Here is a 25,957-nt window from a genome sequence, read left to right as displayed (position 1 = left end):
CGCGCTCCCGCAGCCTCCTCTTCTCGCGAGAGGCGCGAGGTGCGAAGCCGGCGGCACCGGAGAAGCCGGGAGCGAGCCCCGGGAGGCAGGTGAGCGTTGTGTGCGTGCGGTCCAGGAGCCCGATCTCCCCAACCGTCCCACCCTTGTCCCTAGAGCCTCTTGTTTTCTATTCCCAGTCTTGTCCCGCGGTGAGCACCGAACCGTGACCACCTGCCTGGGGAGCACGGCGGGCTTTTGCCTGGGGAAGCCGGTGTAGGGGACCGGCCGGCCCTGCGTGTCCAGGGCTCCTGGCGCTGTGGCTTCTTGCGCTTCCCGGGCTGCTTCGTCTCCCACGCTGCCGGAATAGATCTGAAGCCCCGGAGACGGTTCGCTGAGGGGGTAGAGAGCCTTGATGACCGGGGTCTAAGATCCGCTTTTGCTAATAGCCAGCCGTTGTGACCTTGGGCCTCAACGAGGCCCTTGAGTTTATTGAGTCCCTTGTCTCAAACACTGGGGGAGCTGAAGTCTCGGTCTTTGGGGGTACCTGAACCCCCCCCAGATTGTAATTTTGAGCCAGTGACTTGCCAGAACCTCCAAAGTGTGGAGTTGGTGTTGTTAAATAACAAACATTTAACCGCGTAACTTTTAAAGATCTAGGTGGCTTTATTGAACTATTCATGAATTGGGCAGCATCCCATCTAAGTAGAGAGGAGGTCCAAAGAGCTACAGTGAAAAGGGTTTTTTTAAAAAGCAGAGGGGGTGAGACAGGGAAGTCATAAGGGGAGAAAAGGATTATTTCAGGCAAGGTCACCTTCCTTTGGGGGACAGATGGGGTCTATTAGGCAGTTTATCTTACTAATGCTGACCAGAAAAGTCCAGACTGACCCCATAAGATTAAATTCCTGGAGAAGGTTGAAAGTGCAGTGAGGTTAGGTATTAGTTTCTGTTTGGTGTGGAAGTGGGCTTAACACAAGTGACTCCATTTTGGGCCTGTTTGCTTCTTTTAATAGTTTAATTGAAAATTCCCCGAACTTGCCAGATCAAAAGAACCATCTAGGATTTGTAGGTGATTTGTAGGATCTGAAGTTTGAGAAAGGCTGGTGTTCATTCTGACATTGAGTGCTAATCTCTGAGTGACTCAGGGAGGTCATGGACTAGGCACTAAACTGAAGTGTAAAGGCAGAGTGCGTCATTGTGATATCTGTCATCAGGGAAGACTTCATATTAATAGGGAGAACTAAGTGATTTTGGGATTAGGGATAACTGATGGCAGGAGCTAAGCATGTCATTCCGTAAATTTTGTGTTTGCAGTTAGACCCTTGTCTTTGTATCTGTTTTGCACAACCCTTATCAACTCTAGCCTTTTCAAAACATCTTTTCCTCTCTTACCTCGGTGTGGGGGAAGCCCTCCTAAGCCAAAACTACTCCCCAAATGTTAAAATTCCAGATCCACATCTCTGGATTTCATTAAAACACTACTGATCTGTTCATGAGGTTTTGTTTTCTGAGTTCTGTCCACCCATCTTCAAATGAGCCTTTCGTGTGGAAATTCTAGGTCTAGGGTATCCTTCCTGAAACTCCCAATTCTTGACACACACACCTAATTGCCTGGAGACAGTCTTCCATTTCCTTACCTTTGAGTTTCTTGTTTCCTTGTTGACTATCACTTTTTTTCCTATGTGTGCGTGTGTGCTTGCTTCAGTCAGTTCATTACATTTAAAATTTCCCTTTCTGATAAGGGTCAGGATTCTCAGAATTTTTTTATGTACCTGACTCAAAAAGATTTGATCCTTGGTTTGAACTGATAACCAAACTTCAGTCTTTTTTTTTTTTTTTAGTTTTGGCCCCCTTCATCCTTAAGAGGAGCCAGATGCCTCAAGATTTGATGTTTATTGGGTACCTTTGAAATAAACAAGTGCATCTCCAGAAGATATTTGCAGACCTCTGCTTTCCCATGGGCGCGTGTGTACAGCAGTGAGCGCCAGCGAGGTGGTTGACAAATAAGGTCCATGACGTGACAATGACTTCTTCAACCCCACCTCTTTTTAGATATGAAACTAGGCTCTGAGTCACACTTCTGAGTATGTCAGCTCAGGCGCCAGACATTTTTTTCCTTCTAGTTTTTTAAAAAGACAGGTTGCCAACAACATAAAACTCTGACAATGAACAGTATCATCCTTTGGCTTTTAGATACCTAGAAGAATGTCGTCTCCCCTTTTATTTGGAAAATGCTGACCGAGAGTGGTGGCTTGTGTCTGTGTTTTGAGGGTTAATGTTTAATAAGTGCATTTTATGAGCTCCCTCTTGCCGGAGAAGATTAGTTTGGGGGGGATATGGAACACAAGTCATTTTACATTCTTTGAATGTACTGACACGGTCCCACGGGAGCAGTGTCTACGATGTCATAAAGTGCAGCTGTTGTACTGTGTAATTCTAACAATGAAAAGGAAGCTTCACATCTCTCCCTAGGGAGTCCTCAGCAGGCATGGCTGAGGAGAAAGAATATGTTTTATAGGGACTCTTAGAAGCAAAGGCAAATAAACTGGCCACCAAGAACTAAGAGTTCCCTTAGAACATTATTTCGTTGAGCACCGTGTGCCAGGCCCTGCTGAGTGCTTTGCATATTTTTATCTCCTCATTTACTTTTTTTTTTTTTTAAGATTTTATTCATTTATTTCAGAGAGAGAATGAGATAGAGCATGAGAATGGGGAGGGTCAGAGGGAGAAGCAGACTCCCCGCCGAGCAGGGAGCCCGACGCGGGACTCGATCCCGGGACTCCAGGATCATGACCTGAGCCGAAGGCAGTCGCTTAACCAACTGAGCCACCCAGGCGCCCTCCTCATTTACTTTTTACAGCAGCCTGGCAAAACATTATTATTCCTACTTCATTGATAAGAGAAGCGAGAGGCTTATAACTGACCCGTGGTCATGGAGCTCCTAAGTAGACAATCCAGTGGTAGACAGAACCCCAGTTCATCTGCGTGCATTAAAACTGCCTCCATTAAGGTTGCCAGAAAGGTCTAGACACCTGGCATTTTATTTTTCTCTGGCCTACAAGTAACCTTTTGCTCCTCCTTTCTTTCATGATGGTTTTTCTGTGAGTACAGTGCAAGGCTGTAGTTGGTGGTGGTGGGCAGGGAGCTTGTCCCTTTCTATTGTCCCAGGGGAGAACCTCTGCCAGTATCGTTCTAGAAACAGGTCCTTTATTTCTTATAACTTAATCCCCAGCAATCCATATTCCTGTCTTCCCTGACTGGTTCTGAAATGGGACATTGATCCCAAGTTGCTTACCTTAAAGATTGGCGGGAGTTCTTCCTCAACATCATAGGAGAGTTAAAAGCTTAAAAGTTTCAGTTCTTGATTGTGTGCTTTTTAAGGCTTTAAAAACAATGCAGTGACTAAGGAATCTTGCTTATCTGATAACACTTGGTATCCTTTCCCTGGGGCTTGCATTCAGGTCAGGATAATAAAGAGTGGGCATTCCACGTGGAAGCAAATAGATAGGGTGCCTGGTTAAGCGTCTGCCTTCAGTTCAGGTCCTGATCCAGGGTCCTGGGATCGAGTCCCACGTCGGGCTCCCTGCTTGGGAGCCCGCTTCTCCCTCTGCCTCTGCCTCTGCCTCTCTCTCTCTGTCTCTCATGAATAAATAAAATCTTAAAAAAAAAAAAAAAAGCAAATAGATCAAAGGCATGATTGAAGCAAAAATGCGGAGGTTTTTCATAGAACAAGGAGGGATTCACTTTGGAGAGGTGGGAGATACAGACGGAGCAGATCATGGAGGACCTGATTCCAGAAGAATGAGCTTTGGTTTCTCTCTAGAAAGGAAGCGTCTTTAGGAACTGGATGACAGAATCAAAGTACTGTGGTATTTAAGGATGGCTGGCTAACTTGGCTGTGTTTTTTAGGCAGAGGAGCCAGTCATTTGAAGTGAATATTTTTGAAGAAGGAAGGGGGTAACAGACATGGCTTAAATTCAGTCCCAGAGTGTCCCCAATGTGGTGGCATCCTTGTGACCGAGTTAGCAACTTCTGCAGAAGAAAGCAGTGTTCAGCACGAGACTGAGCCATGCTTGACCCGTCTACTGTGGCTTCTGCCTTTATGCCATTTATTAGAGCTGTTTAAAGTCGGGAACTTGATGGCATTAATGTTGAAGAAAGAAAGGAAGAGCTAAGTAGAATGCTATCGCCTGACCTAACTGCATCATGAGCACATTCTGTACTCCTCCCTGTCTCAAGTGGAAGAGAAAGTTGACCCATGGTGCTGGCGGTGGGCGGGGGATCTCCAGAGGTTAAAAGCATGGGCTTTACAGCCCCATGGATTTGGACTCAAATTCCAGGTCTTGCTCTATCCCACATTTACTAGTTGTGTGACCTGGCAAAGTCAATGGCTTCAGTTTTCTGTCTGTAAAATGGGAATAATAACCGAGTTTAAGGTTGTGCCGAGGTTCAGCTGGGATAATGTATGCAAGGTGCTTTGAACAGCCTGGGTGATAGTAAATGTGACGGAAGGTCATGGTAAGGACTATTGATCATTGCAGATTCAATGGGATTGAGTTTTCGTATTTTGCTGAAAGGGAAAATAATCGTTATTCAACTGGCCAAATTTAAATATGTTGTCTCTTTTTTGAAAAAACATTAAGCTCGTTATGTCTGCCAGTTTATTTGCCGCCTTTGCCGAGTCATACTTTTGCCTAATTAATGTCCTGTATGTTTTATATTGTGCTCAAGCTGAGTTGTCCCAAATCAAAGCAGAAATAATCTTTGTGCCTTCAACCTCCTTACTTGACTGCCAAGTCCAGACTCTCATCAAGGAAGCAGCCTGCCTCATTTGGAAATGTTGGGGTTATGAATCCTTGAGATAATAATGGGTTCGTATTTCAGGCTCTCTAGCGTCTACAGGAAGATGTTCTTATGTGGTCAGCATGCCGTGGTGGGAGGTGGGAATTAGGTGGTGATTCTAATCGAATTTGCTGGTACCTCAGGGATTGAACTGTGCTTTTGTCTCTGCTCAGTCCTGACTCTCCTCTGGCCCGTAGGTTTTAGGTCCATCGGCCCGGCAGGAATGGCAGATTATGGGATCTCAGCTGGCCAGTTTGTGGCTGTGGTCTGGGATAAGTCATCCCCCGTGGAGGCTCTGAAAGATCTGGTGGATAAGCTTCGAACGTTAACCGGCAATGAGGGCCGGGTGTCTGTGGAAAACATCAAGCAGCTGTTGCAATGTAAGTACCTCCCCACGTTGTCTTTATACGGCTGCGGGGCTTGATGGGAGTGCAAGGACTGTGGCTCCTTGATATCTGAATTTTTGTTCCGGGTGGCACACGATGGCAGCGGGCGCTCACCCTGTTGTCTTTCAGTTGAGATACGGTAGACTTAAGAGTGTAGTTGACTGGGGCACCTGGGTGGCTCAGTCGTTAAGCGTCTGCCTTCGGCTCAGGTCATGATCCCAGGGTCCTGGGATCGAGCCCCGCATCGGGCTCCCTGCTCAGCGGGAAGCCTGCTTCTCCCTCTCCCACTCCCCCTGCTTGTGTTCCTGCTCTCGCTATCTCTCTGTCAAATAAATAAATAAAAAAAAAAATCTTCATTTAAAAAAAAAAAAAAAAAGAGTGTAGTTGACTTATACAAGTATGTTGTTTCTTATTAGATAGCCCACATTCTTTTAAAGACTTTATGTATTTGAAAGAGCAAAAGACAGAGCGCGAGCAGAGGGAGAAGCAGACTCCCCGCCGAGCAGCGAGCCCGACGCGGGGCTCGATCCCAGGACCCCGAGATCACGACCTGAGCCGAAGGCAGACGCCCAACGACGGAGCCACCCAGGCGCCCAGATATTCTACATTTTTTTAAAAAGCTTACTCTTCAGCTTCCTTTTTTGCTTCTTTTTCTGAACATGTAAAAGGATATTAAGTTAACAAGGCCAAGGGAGAACAGCAGCTTCACTGCGCTCCTGCTAGTAATAGTGCTATAACAGCATTTGCTGGACAGGTAGCTGTTCATCAGGGGTCTTGGGGGGGCTGGGCAGATTGCCTCGGGGGCCCCGGGTGATTGCTGATTAGAATCTATCTTCTTGGGCGCCTGGGTGGCTCAGTCGGTTAAGCGACTGCCTTCGGCTCAGGTCATGATCCTGGAGTCCCGGGATCGAGTCCCACATCGGGCTCCCTGCTCGGCGGGGAGTCTGCTTCTCCCTCTGGTCTTCCCCTCTCATGCTCTCTGTCTCCCATTCTCTCTCTCAGATAAATAAATAAAAAATCTTAAAAAAAAGAGCTTTGAGGGGCACCTGGGTGGCTCAGTTGGTTAAGCGACTGCCTTCGGCTCAGGTCATGATCCTGGAGTCCCAGGATCGAGTCCCACATCGGGCTCCCTGCTCGGCGGGGAGTCTGCTTCTCCCTCTGACCCTCCCCCCTCTCATGTACTCCCTCTCTCTCATTCTCTCTCTCTCCAATAAAAATAAATAAAATCTTTAAAAAAAAAAAAGAATCTTCCTTCTTTTCAGCTGCCCACAAAGAATCTAGCTTTGACATTATTTTGTCGGGTGTAATTCCTGGAAGTACCGCTCTGCACAGCGCTGAGATTTTGGCTGAGATGGCCCGGATCCTGCGGCCTGGTGGAAGTCTTTTTCTGAGAGAGCCAGTAGAGACCGCTGTAGGTAAGGAAATCCTCATCTGGAAGACCAGAATTTAACAGCCTTGAATCTTTAGGTATGCAGGGGCTGTGATTTGGAGATCCTTCTCCTTGGTGTAAAAATCTGAAGCAATGCATGTGAGGGAACTGTGATCTTTGACTGACCCAGTAGGTAGTAAAATAGAAGGAGACTGCCTAGTGGAAAATGGCTGGGTCCTTTAACGGGTTGAATGGTTAAACTGTCATACATCTGTACCATGGAAAACTTCGTAACAATAAAAAGGAATAAGCCACTCATTGGTGCAATAACTTGGATCATGCCGAGCAGAAAACAGCCAGTCCCAAAAGGATGCATGCTACGTGATACTGTTCATATAACATTCTTGGAATAACAAAGTTCTAGGGATGGGGGCCAGACTGATGATTGCCAGGCATTCGGAATAGGAGGCAGGGGATGTGTGAGGCTGGAAAGGGGTGGCAGGAGGGCTCCTTGTGACTGTGGGCGTGCTCACAGGCCCCCGCGCGCGTGCGCACACACACAAGTGCCCGTGAAACCGGTGAGACCTGGGTAGCTCTGCGGACCCTCGGTGACCATTCCCTGGGGGGAAGGAGGCGAAGCATCCTTTTTTTCTTTTCTTTTTCTTTTTCTTTTTTTTTTTTTAACTTCCTACGCATCTATAGTGATTTCAAAATAAAAAGTTAGAAAATAACGACTGGAAGTCTGGGATTGGATGAATCGTAATTATCGACTCATTTGAAACTAAGGGTGGGATCCCGGAAACGAAAACCTCTCTTTTTGGCTCGGTGGTGGGTGAAGCTGCCAAAGAGCCATGCAATTCTGAACTTGTAACCTTTCCCATCCGTATGTGAGGACTTGATTTGTAAATACAGTCAGAGAATGAAAGTATTTTGGAATGCGTAAAGGTGGATGTGTGGAGATACAAGCTTGTGACATCGACAGTGGACACCGGCGTTCTGTGTTGGGCGCGTAGGCCGTGGGCGGCTGCACACCCCTCCTCTTTGTTAGAACCCTGCAGAGAGAACACCCATGTGCTTTACAGTTAGTTCCTCAGCCTCCTTCTCACTCAGTGTTCAGCAGCCCTGGGAAGGTCCTTCCAAGAAGCCAAGGGTGATACGGAACAATAACAATGGAATTGTTATATGATCCTTAAGGGCTTGGGTAAGAGCACTTTGAACAACCAAAGGGATTTGTCAAATTAAAATACCATCACTGTTACTGTCTTATGGCTGCCTGCCCCAAATAGGATGGAGCCTTTATGATTTTTCCTGGTTTGACCCATAAAGCCACTAATTGGGGTTTTCCTCTTGGCAGTTAACAACAGCAAAGTGAGGACGACCTCTAAGCTGTGTTCGGCCCTGACTCTTTCCGGCCTCGTGGAAGTGAAAGAGGTATGTTGGTCGACCACCTTCTTTGCTGGGATTTGAAAGCTTGGGTGACCCCACCCAGGATCTCTGTCAGTCGATCTGGAGAGAATCAGAGGGGAGTAGCGCCCTGAAGGTGAGGTGTGCTATGTTTCGTGGGCTGGGAAGCAAGCTGGGAAGAGCTTTGTGTGGAGGATACGCGATGCCTCAAAGGACAGAACTTCTGGAACAACTCTCCTTGGAAGAGGCTCCGCACGGGCCCATGGGGGTGGGGGCACATTCTGGTCTCCGTACTGTGTAGTGGTGCCGCCCACAGTAGCAGGGAGAGGGCCACACAGGTCCCCTAATGACACAAATCCTAGGTTCAAGTGAAATGCGGGCACCTGAATCGTCCTGAGATACTTGGTGGATGCTGGAGTGGGTTGGGAGAGACTATCCCATTTCTGACAATTCAGTAAAAATATTTAGATTAAATAGAGGTGATTCTATTTCTATATCCTTCTCTGATGTTGAAATTTTCTTGTGTGAGAGGTAAGTGCAACACCATTATAATTGTTATCCCACCGATTTGCAACATGACCTAGGGCCTTAGTTTCTTTATGCCCACTCTTCCTTGTTTTTCTTTTTCGTTTAAGGTTTTCTGTTTTTTAAATCTCAATTAAGAGATGCTCATATAAATTCAATTAATACTGAAGAATATAGAATTAGAAAGTGACATTCCAGGCCTTCCTCACGCTTCCCTCCCTCAGAGGAAGTCACCAACACATTTTTTATGTGTGGCTGCTCAGACCTTTTTATGTATTTACAGGTGTGTGTATGTGTGTGTGTGTGAGAGAGAAAGAGGAAGAGAGACATACTTTTTTAATGTAAATCAGGGCATATGTCTACATTATTCAATCACTAGTTTTTTCTCCCACCTTTAAGTATCTTCCACATTTATCCACCTCAGCTCATTGCCCCTCACTCTTTTTTTTTTTTTAAGATTTTATTTATTCATTTGAGAGAGAAAGAGAGACAGAGCACAAGCAGGGGGAGCTGCAGGCAGAGGGAGAGGGAGAAACAGGCTCCCCACTGAGCCGGGAGCCCAATACGGGGCTCGATCCCAGGACCTGGAGATCATGACCTGAGCCGAAGGCAGACGCCCCGCCCCTCAGTCTTCTTAATGATGTAACAATATTGAGAGCTGTGGAGGGGCTATGATTGATTTAACCGTTCCGTAGTTGTTGGACACACAGGTGGCACTCCCCCGTTTTTTTCTATCTTAGCATCTGCTACCTGTTCCCAAGAAAACATTTCCCTCCCTCTGTGGTTTTTTTTCTTTCATTTCTGCTAGGTTTATTGTGGGTATGCTTCCCTGCTGTAGATTGTGATCCTATTCAGCATGTCTGACTCCTCTTTTTATTCATAATCATTACAACCCGTGGAATGACTGGCACAGTGCCTTGTACCTAATAGACAGCGATTTGGTAAACACTTTAAAACTTCCCAGAGGGTTGGCTCAAAGTAAGTACATAGACCAAATGACACTCTCTAGGGTACAGATCACTGAGAAACTGAACGTGAGGTATGAGGTGACATCTGTCATCTCCCGCTATCATATGCTTAATAACACAGAAATGAGTATTTGACGCCAGTACGGGTGGGCATAGTACCACATTATTTTGTGGAAAGAGCGTGGCCTAATCCTTTTGATGTCTTGAATTACAGCTGCAGCGGGAGTCCTTGAGCCCCGAAGAGATACAGTCTGTCCAAGAACACCTGGATTACCAAAGCGACAGCTTGCTCTCTGTGAGCATCACAGGCAAAAAACCCAACTTTGAAGTGGGTTCTTCTAGTCAACTGAAGCTTTCTCTTGCCAAGAAGACTTCTCCTCCAGGTAGGACTGGCCCAGGGACATTGTTCTGTCCGGGTGGGCCTAGAAGGACATCTTCGACGTTGAACCAGAGAAATAGATGGAGGCGGTGGTGTCTCCAGAGGATTAGTCCTTCCTTCATTTCTGTCATTTCCAAATGGAAGAATGTTTAATGTTCTCTTGTCCCAGGCATATTCAGATCCAGATGTGAAATAACGTATAGCTGTTATCTCGCTCAGCCCCTCCTGCACCAGAAGACACTGAGGCCCCCAGTTTCTAGAGCCCTGAGCCACATGGTTTAGCTAACAACGTCTTTCCACGCCCCAGAATTACAACAGTTGTCCTCAGGAGATCTCACAGTGGTGGTCGTGGTTGATAAGAGTGCCCTGCTCCTCTTCCCACGTGTCCTTTCTGTGCTAGTAAAGTCAGCCTTTCTTACTTAGAGGAGCATAAGCCACTTGTAAAAATATTTCTTCTCAGAAAGTTGCACCTGCCCTGTGCCGCCCCCTCACCCCCTCACCTCATCACTATTTCATGATTCTCGAATTGAGAGAAAATGTCCCAGCTCTGAGGTGTGTGAAAATTTGCAGGTACATTCACACTGCTCTGCCTTGCCTGGCCAGCCACAATCTTTAAGAATCCTCTGGAATCACAGCCTTTGGATTCATGGTTCTGGAATGGGCAGGAAGGGCTCAGAGGAGCAGTTGGCCCGGGGACCGTCTGAGCCTCCCCCTGCAGCAGCGATCTTCAGGGCTGCGCTCACCCGCGCCCCCAGGCCCATCTGAGGGCCCGCCCACACTGACTCTGGGCTCCGCTCGCTCGCAGGGCCCTTCCTACACAGACGGGGTCGGCAGGGGCGAGCGTGGGCGTCCGCCGCCCCCGGCTCTGGAGCTGGCTTCCTCGTACGTGACGGGTTCCCATGAGGCAGAAGCTTTGGCACACTTTCCCGCTTGATCTTCCGGTCTCCTGCAGTAGGTCTAGGGAGGACGACCAGCCCCAGGTTCTGGGGTCGGAAACTAAGATGAGGACAGAGCGATGTGGAGTGAAGTCAGGCACGTCGGACAGACTCCTCTGCGTGGCTCTGTAGATGTGGCCCAAATGTCGGAGCCAGTTCCCTCACCTGCAGAATTAGGAGAGCACGTACTCACCTTAAAAGAGTCGTAGCGGGAGTTACTCCACACGGCGCGCAGAGCAGGTGCTTAGCAGATACTGGTGTCCGTCTGCGAGGCGACTGGGCCTGGGCCACGCCTGCTCCAAGTGGGGGAGCTGGGCCTCGGGCTTCCAGTCCCGTGTGCTCTGCAGTCTCAGGAGAAAGCACGCACATAGTAGGCCTGTGGTGGTTTCTGCTGCTTTGACGGAGCTCTTTTTCTTTTATCGGTTGGACTCAGTGAAGCCCGCTGTGGACCCTGCCGCGGCCAAGCTCTGGACCCTGTCCGCCAACGACATGGAGGATGAGAGCGTGGTGAGTCGGCCTGCGGTCCATGGCCTGCGTCGGCGTGGCCTCTGGGCACGTGGAGGTGTAAGGCCCAGTGTTGCGTTCTGCCCGTGGCTGGCAGTTTTGATTGAGAAGGAAACTCCACATTGGTGGCATTTTAAAATCCTTTTCTGGCATCTCTTTTCCCCACAGATTTTCTTGTTCTCACTTCATGTGATATGTTAAAGATTCTGGTGGGCATGTGTGAACCTGAGAAGAGTTTGTCAGCTGAAATATGTTATTGGCTCCTTGGTCCGGGCAAGTCCCTGCACACTCACTGTCTTAAAAGCAGTACTTGTCCGTCTTTGATCAATAGCGTCTGTTAAAAAGTTCTTCATTTCTGCAACTGCTGACGTTATAGTCATAGCAAAACAGGTCATGATTCATGTCCCCGTAGAATTTACAGATGAATTGTCCACACGTCTATCAAAGAATTACACAAATGTATATACCGTTATTTGCCTTTTTCTCTGGAACTATATGAAAATATTTTATTCCCTTTTTCACATGACAGCCCTTCGTATATGCAAAGAAATAAATACAACATCTCTCTTTTTGTTCTTCCTGCTCCCTCCCCCCCCCACACACTCTCGAATTGTCTACACACTGTAAATTACTTCCCAGCCCCCTCAAATTTCATGCATCTTCTGTGGACGTAGTTGAGTTCACTGTGGTGGTCAGCTTGAACGTGGTGATCAGCCCGAAGTAGGTCTGTGGATGCCCTCTTCACACAGGCCGTAGAAACCCGCTACCACAGCCCTTTATTCAGCCTTCTAGCAGCAGAGACCCTGACTGTGTCACTAACTTCTTTGAACGCTCTCTAGGATCTCATTGACTCAGACGAGCTGCTGGATCCAGAGGATTTTAAGAAGCCAGATCCAGCTTCCCTGCGGGCTCCTTCATGTGAAGAAGGGAAAAAGAGGAAAGCCTGCAAGAATTGGTAAGTGTTAGCATAAGCAGAGTCTGCCGGGCAGCTTCTAGTGGCTTCTGAGTCTCAAGGAATCATAATACTTGACTATTGTTGAAATATTTATTTTATTGTGAAATGTATCATACATACGGAGGAGTAGATTAATCAGGTACATTTTAAAGAGTAATAAAAATGAATAGCTGTGTACTGATGACCCAGGTTAAGAATCAGAAACATGACTAGTATCTTAGAAGTCACCTCTCCATGCTTCCTCAGCTGCATCTTGCTCCCTCTCCCCACAAAGGTTACCATCCTCCCAAGTTCGTGTTAATCATTCCTGGCTTATTTGATAGTTTACCACCGAGTGTGAAGCTCCAAGTGATACATTCTTGAGTTGTGAAGGACGGAGTATGAGGCCCAACCCTGGCGAGACAAGGAAACGTCAGTCCCCTCCATCTGTGAAGGCTCCCAGTGATCTTCTGGGCTGGGCGCTTTGAGGATCTCCTGGAGTCCCTCCCAGGGCTGTCAGGGAGAGTCGTGGGAGAGCTCTGGGACCCGGAGGGCATGCGCAGAGGGAACACCAGGCAGGGCTGTGGCGTGCCGCGGTGACTGGGCAGCCAGCCCAAGTGTGGCCAGAGGGCGTGGGCTGCCCCGGGGCTGTTCTGCTCTAGGCCCGCTGGGGCTGGAGCTCTCCTCCTCGGAGCCGAGCACAGCACCCGTGTCCTCAGATCAGCAGCGCGAGGAGGGACGGGAAAGCCGCGTGTTAGCAGCGCCTGGTCGAGATAAGCACGGGACAGGACCTGGGCTGGCTTGCCTGCGCTCAGGGACAAAGAACCGTATGACGGCGGCTTGGTTTGTGACAGTGGCCGCCGTCAGCCCGTCCGTCTCCTGGGCCCCCACGCCAGCGCGCACGTGCGACTCTGTCCACGGCAGAGCTGACGTCTGGGGGTCCCCCGCACTGTTCCCCTCGGGGCTCCCCTCTTTCTGACCTATGTTAGCTTTTCTGGCTTTTTCTTGGTTTTCTCTCTCACTTTGGTGGAGCCCATTCTCCAGTAGCTGCTTTAGAAAGGCTACTTGAGAGGCAAGTTTGGTTTTTTTAGATTTGTTTTCAGACTTTATGTGGCTAAACATGTCTTTTTTCTATTCTCATAAACGATTGGTCATTTGGGTATAGAAATCTAGAGGCTGGAAATAATTTTCTTACATGATTTCGAAGACATTTCTGTCTTTTTTCCAGATACGAAGGTATCTGAGGCCATTCTGTTTCTTGATCCTTTCTGTAAGACCTCTTGTTCCATTCCGGAAGTTGGTAGAATCTTCTTAATGGAAGTTTGTAGAATTTTCTTTATCCCTGGTATCATTTTGTAATGTATCTTGAATAAGGGTCTGTTCGCATCTTTTGCACTAGCCATTCAATGCAGCTTTTCGGTCTAGAAGTCATGCCCATAGTCCTGAGAAATATTCTTTAATTTTGTATGTGAGTTTTGTCTTCTCTCTTTGCTTTCTCTGTGGCCTGTTCCTCAGACGTTGGGCCTCTTTAATTGGTCCTATCGTTTTCTTTGCTTCTACATTTTCTTTATGCTCTTTATGCCCCAAACCCCCCGGTGGTATTGGGCCTCATCCTAAGCCCAACACAGACTAGCTCCAGCTCTCTTCTTTATGCTCTACTTTCTGGGAAGTTTCTACAGGTTTATCCTCCAAAATTTCTGTTGAGTTACTTTATTTCTACTATCATGTTTTTAATTTCCGTGATTCCTTTTTTTTGTTTTGACTTTTTTTTTTTTTTTATTTTATTAGTATAGCGTCCTATTTTTATTTTGCAGGTGTGATCTCTTCTCTTTTCCTTTGAGGTTCGTGATAGTTCTTTGGAGGTTTTTTTCCTCCCTGGATAGTCTCTATTTCTTCCAACTTGCTTTTTTCTTTTTTTAAAGATTTTATTTATTTATCTGAGAGAGAGGGAGAGCGAGCAAGCCAGAGAGCGCAAGAGCATGAAGGGGGGGAGGGGCCGAGGGAGAGGGAGAAGCAGACTCCCCGCTGAGCAGGGAACCCGATGTGGGGCTTGATCCCAGGACCCCAGGATCTTGACCTGAGCTGAAGGCAGACACTTAACCGACTGAGCCACCCAGGCACCCCTAACTTGCTTTTTTCTTTTAGGAGGCTTTCTACCTCCCGGGAAGCTCTGTTGTCTCCATGATTAAGAGGGGAGGACAGAAAGCTGGGAGCCCTGAGCTGGAATTTATTGACTGTGCTTTAGTGAGGGAGCCTGAATGGGCTTGTGGGGGACGCCGCAAAGTCAGCACCTTTGGGTCTTTCCCTTTGGGGTGGTTAGATTTCTCAGAGAAGGGTCTGTCGGGTGCTACCTGTTCCTTTGGCGGTTTTGGGGTGTGATGCAAGTTGAGAGTCAGCCACCTGCTGGGTGGTGGCTACCTCCCCGCCTGCTCGGAGTTGGGCTCTCCTCAGTTGGAGTCACCGCTCCCCCCCTCCTGCTGCGGTTCCCAGCGCTGTGTTGACTGCTGTCTCCTTCCCCGTAGTCCCTTTCTTTGCAGGTTAGGTCTTTACTGAAGTTTCGGTGAGACCTCGAGAGAAAGTAAAGTAGACGCCTGCAGTCTGTCCTCTTAACCTGAAAACCTCAGTGTTGGTATTTTTGCATTCATTTTATGGACAAAAAAGGTGGTAAAAAGTTAACTGGTGGTGTGTGGGCTTGCTGAATCATCAGTGTTTTTTTAAGTGTGAAAGTTGCCAGCATTCACAAATCAGGAGATTTCAAGTAAAAATCCAAATTTTTTCTGTCCTTAGCTTTGGAAAATGGAAACACGGGGTCTGCTTCTCCCCACAGCATTAATCAGCTGAAGCTGAGTAGTGGCCAGCCTGTGTAGACAGGGCATCTCCCCTCTGGGTCTCCTGTTGCCCACCACTCTGTCTCCCTAAACAGCCTCACATGCTTACCTTGTCAGCCTGGCCCTGTGGGTGTTTGTGAGTTAAGACGTCCCGGTGTAAAGAGACATTTTAGAGCGAATTTGGGCTCTGTCATGGACTTGGAGCCCCTGGGTGGTGGCAGGTCTCACTCACAAGCGCCTGATTTTCCCCCAGCACCTGTGGCCTCGCGGAAGAACTGGAAAAAGAGATGTCAAGGGAACAGGCGAGCTCCCAGCCCAAGTCGGCTTGTGGAAATGTAAATATCTGGATCGTTACTCAATATTCACAAAACCCCCCGGTGGTATTGGGCCTCATCCTAAGCCCAACACAGACTAGCTCCAGCTCTCAGTTACTGTCCAAATATTTTAATAATGGGTAAATATGTGAGAACGTGTATATAGGAGAGAGGTCATCTCCTGGGAGGGGGTTAGCGTGCTCATGCCCGTAGGGGAGGCTCCTGTCATTTATTTTTGGCCCCATTCTTCCGACCTTACAGTGGCCTGATGCCGTTCAGCCAGTTGGCTGAGCTCGGCTATGATTTGAACTGCTCAGAATACAGAAGCACAGTCTCCTTAAGGAACTTCTCTAGACCACTGCTTTTCATAAAACCAAAGCTCTTAAAAACTCTTAGTATTTGGGTTTCAGTTGGACCCACAAATGCAGCCAGCCATTTCCATCAGGCCACTGTGGCCATGTTATGAACTTAGGGGTCCCTTTCTTGCCCGTGTCTCTGGGACGCGCGGACACTCAGCTTCCCTGTGTGATCGTCTCTTCTCTCGACAGTGCTACCTGGGCGACGCTTTCCGCTGTACCAGCTGCCCCTACCTCGGGATGCCGGCCTTCAGACCCGGGGAGCAGGTGCTCCTGAGCGGCGCCAACCTCAGTGACGCCTAGGAGGGGCCCACACGGTGCACGTCCGCTCCTCCGGCCGACCCCCGTCCCTCCAGTCCCACCGCTGTGGTTCCTCCCAGCTCCTCTGCATTTGCTCGCTCTCTGCCTGAACTCCATTTGCAGGGAGCGTGCTTGGTAAACAGAGTGGAGCGGGCCCTGGGGTGCAGTGGTGGGTGGTGCAGCTCCGTATCAAAAGACCTGAGTGTCACGGGGCCTGCTTACTCCGAGTGGGGGGACCTGTTTCTCCACCTCACGTTAGGGCGCGCGTCCTGAAGAGGCCGCTCTCCCGACGTCGACGCTGCCCTGTCACTCGGAGCCCAGACCCCCTGGAGTATTAACGCTCTGTGACAAAGAGGGCCCCCGCCCCACTTCCGGGCTCAGCAGTACCACTAGCGGTCTTCCAGAGGGGGCGGTCCCCTCAACACGCCGTTGTTGGTGACAGGAGTCACGTGTCTCATGGCCTCCTCGGGGCACCGAAGGACTCACCCACTGGTTGCTGTGATCATACTCCGTGTCCCTCTGTCCCTTCCATCCCCACCTCACCCCTGTTTTACTGTATTATATCTGTCTTGTGCTTTCTGTTCATCTACCGTTATTAAAGTTGTGTACTTCAGCACCTCCGCTGTGGAGAGTGGCATGGGGGGGGCGGGGGGGGATGTCTGACGCAGCCATCTGAGCGCAGCTTGGACCACGGAACTTTCTTTGTTGAAGAGACGGTGTCACACCAGTGGGGCCAGTCCTACACTTAAGGATCAGCGCCTCTCCTCATCTACTTGAGAAGAGACCGGGTTGATAAGGATTTAAGGGAAGCAGGACAGAAATCAAACAACAATAAATCTCTCTGACCAGGAGACCTCTCATTCTCTTTGTTACTCACTCACACAGACTGGAATTGATCTTACCAAATAGTCGGAGAGATCGTATGGATTTAAGAGACCAGGATTTGGATGGGTACCTGGCCGGCTCAGTCACAAGAACATGCAACTCTTGATCTTGGGGTCCTGAGCTTGAGTGCAATGTTAGGCATAGAGATTACTTAAAAAAGGGGCGCCCGGGTGGCTATTGTTAAGCATCTGCCTTCGGCTCAGATCATGGTCCCAGAGTCCTCGGATGAAGCCCCACGTCGGGCTCCCTGCTCGGCAGGAAGCCTGCTTCTCCCTCTCCCACTCCCCCTGCTTGTGTTCCCTCTCTTGCTGTCTCTCTGTCTGTCAAATAAATAAATCTTTAAAAAAAAAAAAAATGCATCCAGGTTTGAGAATCACTGCCCTAGAGAAGTTCTTTTCCACATGCACCAGAAGACAAGCTAAAAAATGGTATTTGTAACAGCAAGAACCTGGAAATAGTCCAAATGGCCTTTAACAAGAGGATGGATGAACGAGTTGTGACGTCACATGGTGGAAAATGGTGCGCCGTGGCTGTGCCCGTCGGTGTGGGGGGCCTCCCACGGACAGCCACCAGAGCGAATTACAGGAGAGTGTGTACGCGGTATGTTAGCTTTCCCAGAGAGCGCAAGGTTTGGAAACACAGGATGCATCAGCGGGAGGGATATATATTATATATACTATGTATGCGCACACACACGTGACAAACTAAAGGAAATCAAGAAGGATGATAAAATGCAGAAACAATTGTCTCTGGAGGTTGATGGGAAGATGACATTCTATAAGGAGAGGAAATGGGGCTTCTAAGCGGAAGGTTCTGTTTATTAAGGTGGCTGCTGGCTATACAGGTGTTTATTCTATTACCGGTTTGTATACCTTACGTATACATTATCTACTTTTGTATTTATAAGAAATTTCATTTAAAAAAAACTAGGAAGGGGTGCCTGGGTGACTCAGTCGGTTAGGTGACCCACTTGGTTTCGGCTCAGGTCATGATCTCAGAGATCGAGCCCCACGTCAGGCTCTGTGCTGAGCGTGGAATCTGCTTAAGATTCTATCTCTCCCTAGGCCCCTCACCCCCACCTCTCTCAAAAAAAACCCCAAAACAGAAAAAAACTAGGAAAACCCACACATAAAGCCCTGCGTGTTAAGGAAAATGCCTGCTAGCCCAGAACGCAGTCCTGCACCTCTCTGACACGAACCTCTAGGAAATAGTTGGCACAAGTTAAAATTCCATTCAAAATTGTAGAAGTGGAACCGACGCTAATCCTAACAATAACAAAGCAGATGGATATTATCTGTGGCCAAAAGAACTTGCTGTGGATCACACATGGATGAAGTAGAGCGCAGAGACACAAGAGCTCAAGGGCATGATTCCTAAGGCATACAGAGGGAGGGATTCCTGTGGCAGAGACCCCATATGGCAGAGCTGAGGCTAGAAGCGAAGAAACATAAAACCCCAGAGGGGAAGTGGCTGTGAGGGAGAGAGCACTAGGAAGAACAGAGAGTGCTAAAAACAGGGGCAGCGAGGACAGGAATAAGAAAACGAACCAAAATGAGATGGACATGAAGAGAGAAAAAGGAGCAGCGAGACAACAATCACAGAAGGTAAAAGAAACACAGTATCTCAGAATCATCATGGAAAGAGACAATTCCAGGAAGTTTCCAGAAAGCAAGCAAGAGTGGGTCTCTACGTTGAAGGCAAAAGTGGCACAGAACGTTCAATTCTAAAAATAACTGTTTTCCGGGGTGCCTGGGTGGCTCAGTCAGTGGAGCGTCGGACACTTGATTGCGGCTCAGGTCATGATCTCGGGGTCGTGGGACCGAGCCCCGGGTCCGGCTCCGCGCTCAGCAGGGAGTCCGCTAGATTTTCTCTCTCTCCTTCTGCCCCTCCCCCCGCTTGTGCTCGTGCGCTCTAAATAAATAAATAATCAAACAAATAAATAAAATCTCTTTTTTAAAAAAATAAGCGTTTTCTTAGCTGCGGTCCCTGGACCTGTGCCGGCGGCGGGCGGCGCGATCTCCAGGAGGCGCTGTTAATGCTCAGGTTCCCTTACCTCTGAAACAAGGTGGCGCTCTCCGTAAGTAACTGCAATGAAGATTTCTGTGGTCTTGAAAAGTTGCTGGTTTGTGCTTGTGTTATCCTCTCGGTTCCCTCAGTCTGTCCTTGCTTCCGCGGCTGTCCCGTCACAGTGACAGACCTGGCGGGGACCCGGGGCGCGCGCGGTGGGGACAGCGCGGCTCTCACTCCCCCGGCTGGACAGCGGGCTAGTGTCGCGAGGCTGCACGCAGCCCTTGGCGGCCTCGCTTCCGGGCGGGGCAGGTGCGCGCGGATCACCGGTCACCCCGCCCGCGGCTACACCTGTGAGGAAGCCCGGCAACAACCCGGAAGTTGCGTTAGGCTCAGCGGGGCTCCGAGGCGCTAAGTCCCTCCCTCCCTTTCTCCCTTCTCTCTTCGTTGACCATCCCTTAAACATTTTGTCTTGTACGTTTCGCCAGTTTTCAAATAGAGTGAGATGTACTGTAACACAGCTGGATTCGTTGTTTTGCATTCCGATCAGCTCTAGTCTTCAATACCTGAAGTGTTACAGCTGTGTTGCCCCATTCCTTCTCTTCTCTGCGCTCCCCAGAGGGCTTCTCTCTCCTGAAGGTGATGCCCAGCACACCCATGCTGCGTCTGAAGTGTTTCTCTGCAGAAAAGGGCTTATGTGAAGCTTGCCCCCCTTTTTTGAAGTCAAATTGACATAACATAAAATGAACCATTTTAATGGGAACGACAGTGCATCTGCAGTGTTGTGCAATTATCACTTCTGTCTAGTTCCAAACGTTTCCATCACCCCCAAAGGCAGCCCTGTACCTGTCCAACATCTGGGCTTTCTCCCCCATCCCCCCTGCGCCCGGCAACACCCATCTGCAGTCTGTCTCTGGGCACTTGCCTGTTCTGGGCATTTCATATGAATGGACTCATGCAGTATGTGACCTTCTGTGTGTGGCTTCTCTCGGCATGTGTTCAAAGTTCATCCCCCTGTAACACCTATCAGTACTCACTCCTGTCTGTGGCTGAATGATATTCCATTGTATGTACACGCCGCTGTGTATCCACGTATCCCCTGATGGACATTTGGGCTGCTTCCATCTCTTGGTTATGGAGGACAGTGCTGCTGTGCACATGGGCATATATGCACTGAGCATGCCCCCCCTTTTTTTAACGATCAAAAAGTTTTATTATAGAACTAGTAAACATTTCAATCTAAAGGTGGAGGGATGGGCAAGGGCTAAAACCTAGTAAACTAGGGAAACATATTTGTTACATATATGAGAGACAAGTAATTAGTCTTGATTAATAGGTAGGTTTTACAAATCAATAAAATGCCGGTTCAGTGAGGAGGAAACTGCAGGTTTTCTCAGACTCTGATCCCCTACGGGCAATGTGGGAGCAGAAAAGCAGCAGACTATAAGCCCTCATTCTCTTGACTGGGCACATCCTCAAGCCCATTAGAGAAGGGTCCGATTTCATCATTTTAGGGAGAAACAGGCCCAGGAAGGTGGAGTGATTGTCTCAAGACCCCACAGCCAGTCAGGACCAGAGCAGATACAGGGCAGGTCCCTGACCCCTGTGTGAAAATGTACCTGTGGGGTTTTAGTTTATGTAGGGGACTGCGTTGACAGAGAGAGGTCAGTGCTAGTCTGACTACTGACACTTCCCAAGAGAAGGGGCCGTGGGCCACCACTCCGGGCAGAGGAGAAAACAGAGAGGTCAAGCTTTTATTGGGGTCCCAGTGGGAAAAGCACCGCCGGGCAGGGGAAACTCCTGAGGGTGGGCTTCAGTGAATAATTCCGACAGGCTTTGGGCAGGGGGACGTCCCTAGTGGTCTGGTCCCCGGCCCCAGGTGATCTGGGGCAGGGGACACAGTGGTCTGCGGTGTGAGTTACAGAAAGGAGGCGTTTAGGGGAATGAGCTCCAGGTTGGTTGGAGAGTCTGCCGTGTGATTTTCGCGTGCCTTCCAAAGCTGGAACGCAGGGGAGGTGTAACTAGCTTCGGCCATGGCTTCAGCACTGTCATGACTGGAGGCCAAACGGGCCAGTACGGAATCTAAGAAAACACAGCGAGAAGAGCCCTGGCACGCTGCTCCGGGCGCTAGCCACGTCGCGGCTGGAATGGGCCGCCCTGTTCGTCCCAACAGCGTTTTTGCTTCTTCCTCTTCATCCCGCTAACCCCAGGCAGAGTGTTGGTGGTTTTCGGGCCTCTGCTCCCCCGGGAGAAGGGCTGACCAGCTGCAGACGCCCAGATCCGGGGACCCGCGCAGCCACCATCGGAAGTGGGTAAGCCGGCCCCCGGGGACGGCACGGAGGAGGCGGGGCGCCTAGGCGGTCAGGCACCTCCCGCTCGATCTTTATCTGGGGGGTGGAGGGAGGGGGGGCGGCGACGCGCCCTCTGGTGGCCAAGTGCAGAGCAACTCAGTTCTAAATTCCACTTAAAGACCAAGCTTGAAGCCCGATTTTCACGGCATCGGCTTCTCCGGGATTTCTCTTTCTCTGTTCATGCCCCTCGTGGAGTTCAGCCGGGGGCTGGTTGATGTAGATGTGTAAATCACATACCCACTATGCACAAAGCACCCCCTCCTTATAAATGAGTCAGGTACTGAGTCGCCTGACCCAAATACCAGCCCCCCATGAGCTCACCAGTGAGACGAAGGTGCAGGAAGTATAGTAAAGGGGGCAGAGTGTGGTAGAGGTGAGGCTGAAGCCGGAGGGGGGAGCTGGCGGAGGGTCAGTGCACCCAAGCTGAGCTCCGAAGGGGGTCTGGATTTCAGTCGGAGGGGACGCCCTTTCCAGGTGGGAGGGACAATGTTCTCTGTTCTCTGGTCCCTGCCCAGTCCTCTTTCTCGCCAGTCAGGGGAGTCCCCAAGTCGCGATTCCTTCAGATGGCCCCTTTTCGGAGGGACGTGGTGGCTGCTCCCATCCCCTGCATCTTGTCCCCCCACCCCACCCCCTTACAACCTGATCAGGCTGTTAAATATCCTCGCAGTTCTCCACGAAGCTGACCTCCTCTGAGCTTACAGATGGGCCTCTGAGGACGATTTCACTCAGACAAAAAGGTTTTGCTTCTTTTAAAATGCTTTGCACATGGATGAAATTGGTGTCCTCTCGAGTGTCTTTAAGCTCAGGACTGCAAAGGTGAGGGATCCGGGCCCCAGCCCTTGTTCTCCCTTGCTGTCACGGGAGCTCCTTCTTGCCTCCCTCTGTTTGGAGATCGTCTTTCCTCCACTCCCCACCCAGCCCCACCCGTGGATCCAGAAGAACTCAGACGGAGCTGCCCCCAAGATTCCGGATCCAAGGCAGTTGTTGGAGGGATTCTCCTCGGAATCAGGGCCGGGGAAGAGCCCACCTATGGTCGAGGAGACCCTGGGGTCACAAAGAAGCCAGTTCACCATCATCAGCCTCATTATGATTGTTGTTTGTCCTGTTTTATTCCTGCTCCTACTAGGAAGAGGGCTTGGGTCTGTCATCTGGCCTGCAATAAGACGACTGACCACAAGGGGGCAACAGGAGGCAAAACTTTGCTGAAAATAACGCGTAATTGGCCTCCCTCTCAGTGCGGATCACAGAATCCTAGGAAGAGAAGGACCCCCTGCCCCTGCCCCCAGAGTGCATCCCAGAGAGAGAAGCCATTGCTGATCAGGAGAGTGAGACAGAACTAGAATCCAAAAACCCTGTTTCCCCCACACCTAGCACACTATGGCTCAGGCCCTGACTTGGGCTTGCTCAGAAGGGTCTGGGGGTAGGGAGTCCATAACCTCCCCATCCCCCATCCTTTTTAGCACTTAGGCTGTGGGGCGCTCAGGGTGGTTCATGGAGCTCCCCTCTAACAGAGGAGCCAGGACTGACAGACCCGCACAGCGGTCATCTGGGAGAACAACCCCATCACAGCGGGCTGCCCTCCGGTCCCTAAGAGCAGGAGGAATCAGAGCAGGAGAGAGAACCCGATGGGCCGCTTTTGGGGAAGGCCTCCTGGAGGCTGGGCTCATCCCACGGACACCCCCAGCTCCCCAGCCTCGGCCTCTCTCACCAGGACTGTCTCTCACCCCTCATGTGTGGTCTGCAGTGGCCATGTCCCCCTCTCGGCCTCAGTTTCCCTTTCTGGCCTGGACAGGGCAGGACCAGATGTTCTTCCAGTGTGACAGGCTGGGTGGCCAGAACACACTGACCCAGACTAAGGTAGGAAGAGAGAGACTTTATTTATTTTTTTTAATTTTATTTATTTATTTATTTATTTATTTATTTATTTGAGCGAGCACGAGCAGAGGGAAGAGGCAGAGGCAGAGTGAGAGGGAGAAGCAGGCTCCCCACTGAGCAGGGAGCCCGATGCGGGGCTCCATCCCAGGACCCCAGGATCATGACCTGAACCAAAGGCAGACGCCTAACCGACTGAGCCACCCAGGTGTCCACGAAGGAGAGACTTTAATCTGGGCTCTTTCTGCTATCGTTCCAGTCCAGAAAAGGGGGCAGGGGTCCCCTTTGTCCTTGTAGGGCCTCCCCTGGACTCAGGCAGCTCGGGGTTGGGGTAGTGAACACTGAGGCTGGAGGTCTCCAAATGGTCCAGGCAAAAATCAGGATTCTTGGAGCCCGGGGTCCCACATGCTTTTTAAATATCTGACTGCTTTCTTCACCCTCGTGTCCTTGGGGTCCGAACAGAAGAGCTTGTCTTGGACAGTTACAAGCCTACACAAGAGGGAGGAACCCGTCAGCGGGTGTCAGGGCAAGAAGGCCTTCCGGAGCCCTGGGATCAGCCTTGCTCTGCACTGACCAGGCCCCTGAGGCCCCAAGAGGAGCACCTAAAGTCACACAGCACCTCAGTGACAGATCTGGGACATCAGGCTTGTCAGCAGTGATCTTGACTCCCGAGGTCCCTGCCAGTCCCTCCCGGGGATCCAGGACTGCGGGACGTTCTGCCCACCACTTCAGCTCGCTCACTTCCGCTGAAAGCCTAGGAACTAGGGGTGCCCAGGAGGCGCCCAGCTCAGGTCCAAGCTGTGGAAAGTGACCACACTGGTCACTCTGAGTGCCGGTGTGACATGGGGCTGCCCTGTCTCTCAGGGCCTCAGTTTCCCCATAAATCGGTAAAGAGGTTGAACCTCATGGCCTGGGGCCTTTTGGGACTCCCAGTGTGGGGTGCAGGAGCTGCCATGAGGAGCAGGGTCGGGGTGGGAAGGAGGCCACAAAGGTCCCGCTCTCTCCTCTCCCCAGTCAGTGGCCCTTCTGGGAGCTCTAGGGGCCGCCTTCTCCCAGACTCAGCTCCTAGGGGCATGGCTGGGGGGAAGGGGGAGGGGGCCAGGCACACCCACACGATGGCTTCCTTGGGACACTCCCTTGAGGTCTTGTACCACATTTTCAGCCTTTTGAGAGGAATGGCTCCTTTGAAGTACTCTCGGCAGCACTCCCGGCCCACATTGGTCCCTCGCGCTACGGAGAAAGGAGGCAGGAGCGGGTGTGTCCGTGAGCGTCTGTGTGTGTGTGTGTGTGTGTGTGTGTGTGTGTGTACACATTCGTGTGTGTGAGGTCTCTCTGTGTGCTCTGGGGGGCCCTGAGTGCACACACTCAAATACCAGCCCGGAACCACCCAAGAATTTCCTCTGGGCCAGGCTCTGGGCTGAGCCTCTGCCTGCAGGAGATCCTTCAGCCCTCACGGTGCACCCAGAGACAGGTACTACCACGACCCCATTTTACAGATGATTACATGGAAGCCCAAGGTGCGAAAACACTTTCCTGGGCCTCAGCTTCCTTCTCTTTGCACAAGAAAAAGTATCCAACACTTGCAAATCGGCAAACCGGTGATGCGTGGCTTTAATTAATGCCACGCTCGAGTGCTTTCTAAGAAGCCCCCAACTGTCCTCTGGCCATCGCGGGGGTATAACTGGGTTAGACTAACTCACAGAGCTACCCTGAGCTGCGTTTTACAGAAGTGAGAGCCACGGGTGAAGGCTGTGGCGCTGTGGCCGTGTTCCCACATTGGCTGTCTTATTTCGGCCTTTCTCTTCCACCTGCGGATAGACATCTCTCCCTTCACGCGCTCCGGGAACCAGCGCTCCTGCCTTCATGCTGATGTCCTCGGCGTCGAGAAAGACCCGGGAATAAAACAGACGCTAACCAATGCTTCCGAGAATCGGTCATGTTCCACTGTCAAAACCCAACCCAGGTCATTGCCTCTCAGTCACTGCAGAGAGAGATGGGCCAGCACTTTGCTCCTCACTGAGCTGATCCCCAAGCTCTGGGTGGCATCCTCCTCCCCATGCCTCATCCTTTTCCTTTGAATGCCTCCCTCAAAATCCTACTGCGGCCAGCCTCCTCATCCCTGGAGGAATAGCTGGGCTGTCACTAATGCATAAATAGTGGGCATTGCAGCTTGAACTTGGTGCGCCCACCCCTCCTGACCCAGGCCACCTCTCCTCGGCTCTCACCTGCGTGTGTGACCTGCAGAGAAGCCCCCAGGAGGAGTGCGACCAGGAGCAGCATCTTCAGGGGGGTCATGGTGCCAGGAGCCCAGGAGAGCACCTGTGAGTGTAGGTCCTTCTGCTCGGGGGGAGGTGAGGATGGCAGCCAAGTATGGAGGTGACCTCTTTAACCTCTTTGGGGATCTTGCCCCACGTCCTGTCACCTCCCGCATACATTCTTCCCTACACCAGTGGAGTCTGAAGATTTTGAGATGATTCAGCACAAGTCCAGTCTTGGAATGTTTGTGGCTTTCCGGAGAATGGACACTCCGTTGGGGACAGAGGTGGGGTATGTGTGTCCGGGGGCCATGACAGTGACATACTTCTCCTTTCACAGGAACATTTCTTGGTTCCTGTATTAAGCAGAACTGAAAAGCCTCTACCGTAAACTGGGTTGGCCTCTGCCCTGAGGCTGGTGAGCCTCCTTCATGCATCGTGTCCTGTATGTGTGGAGGACGAAGGGGACAGCAAGATAGGAGCCAAGAGGAGCTGCCTAGCCTGGGCCTGGAGGAGCTCCCGGGCTCCGGGCAGGCCTCCTGGGTGGGGGTGGGGGTCAGCAGGCTG

The 25,957-nt window shown here is 50.5% G+C and overlaps 2 protein-coding genes across 3 annotated transcripts; one reads left to right on the top strand and one right to left on the bottom strand.

Moving 5' to 3' along the window:
- Window positions 1-26: 26 nt before the first annotated feature.
- Window positions 27-17,039, top strand: CIAPIN1 (cytokine induced apoptosis inhibitor 1). Of its 2 annotated transcripts, none has more exons than XM_021704437.1 (9): window positions 27-89; window positions 5,016-5,198; window positions 6,467-6,619; window positions 7,928-8,004; window positions 9,685-9,853; window positions 11,218-11,291; window positions 12,128-12,243; window positions 15,304-15,385; window positions 15,913-17,039. In XM_021704437.1, the coding sequence occupies exons 2-9, from the start codon at window positions 5,042-5,044 to the stop codon at window positions 16,021-16,023; spliced, it is 939 nt and encodes a 312-aa protein (XP_021560112.1). In that variant the 5' UTR covers window positions 27-89; window positions 5,016-5,041; the 3' UTR covers window positions 16,024-17,039. The 2 variants fall into 2 exon arrangements, with proteins under 2 accessions (XP_021560112.1, XP_021560105.1); XM_021704430.1 differs by lacking the exon at window positions 27-89 and adding an exon at window positions 4,817-4,847.
- A 6,310-nt stretch (window positions 17,040-23,349) lies between these two features.
- CCL17 (C-C motif chemokine ligand 17) lies at window positions 23,350-25,430 on the bottom strand. The gene is made up of 3 exons (XM_021704447.1): window positions 25,361-25,430; window positions 24,248-24,365; window positions 23,350-23,624 (listed from the first exon to the last, which is right to left on the bottom strand). Exons 1-3 carry the CDS (start codon window positions 25,428-25,430, stop codon window positions 23,513-23,515), a joined length of 300 nt encoding a protein of 99 aa, XP_021560122.1. The 3' UTR covers window positions 23,350-23,512.
- Window positions 25,431-25,957: the final 527 nt, after the last annotated feature.

Source organism: Neomonachus schauinslandi, chromosome 16, assembly GCF_002201575.2.
Source record: "Neomonachus schauinslandi chromosome 16, ASM220157v2, whole genome shotgun sequence".
In the NCBI taxonomy this organism is placed as follows: Eukaryota; Metazoa; Chordata; class Mammalia; order Carnivora; family Phocidae; genus Neomonachus; species Neomonachus schauinslandi.
This window is presented reverse-complemented; position numbering and strand designations above follow the sequence as displayed.

Coding starts and splice junctions, on each gene's coding strand:
- CCL17 (XM_021704447.1), bottom strand. CDS start 25,430: ATGACCCCCCTGAAGATGCTGCTCCTGGTCGCACTCCTCCTGGGGGCT. Junction 24,366..25,360: donor TCTGCAGGTCACACACGCAG/GTGAGAGCCGAG, acceptor CTTTCTCCGTAG/CGCGAGGGACCAATGTGGGC. Junction 23,625..24,247: donor TGTCCCAAGGAAGCCATCGT/GTGGGTGTGCCT, acceptor CCTCTTGTGTAG/GCTTGTAACTGTCCAAGACA.
- CIAPIN1 (XM_021704430.1), top strand. Junction 9,854..11,217: donor CAAGAAGACTTCTCCTCCAG/GTAGGACTGGCC, acceptor GGTTGGACTCAG/TGAAGCCCGCTGTGGACCCT. Junction 11,292..12,127: donor ACATGGAGGATGAGAGCGTG/GTGAGTCGGCCT, acceptor AACGCTCTCTAG/GATCTCATTGACTCAGACGA.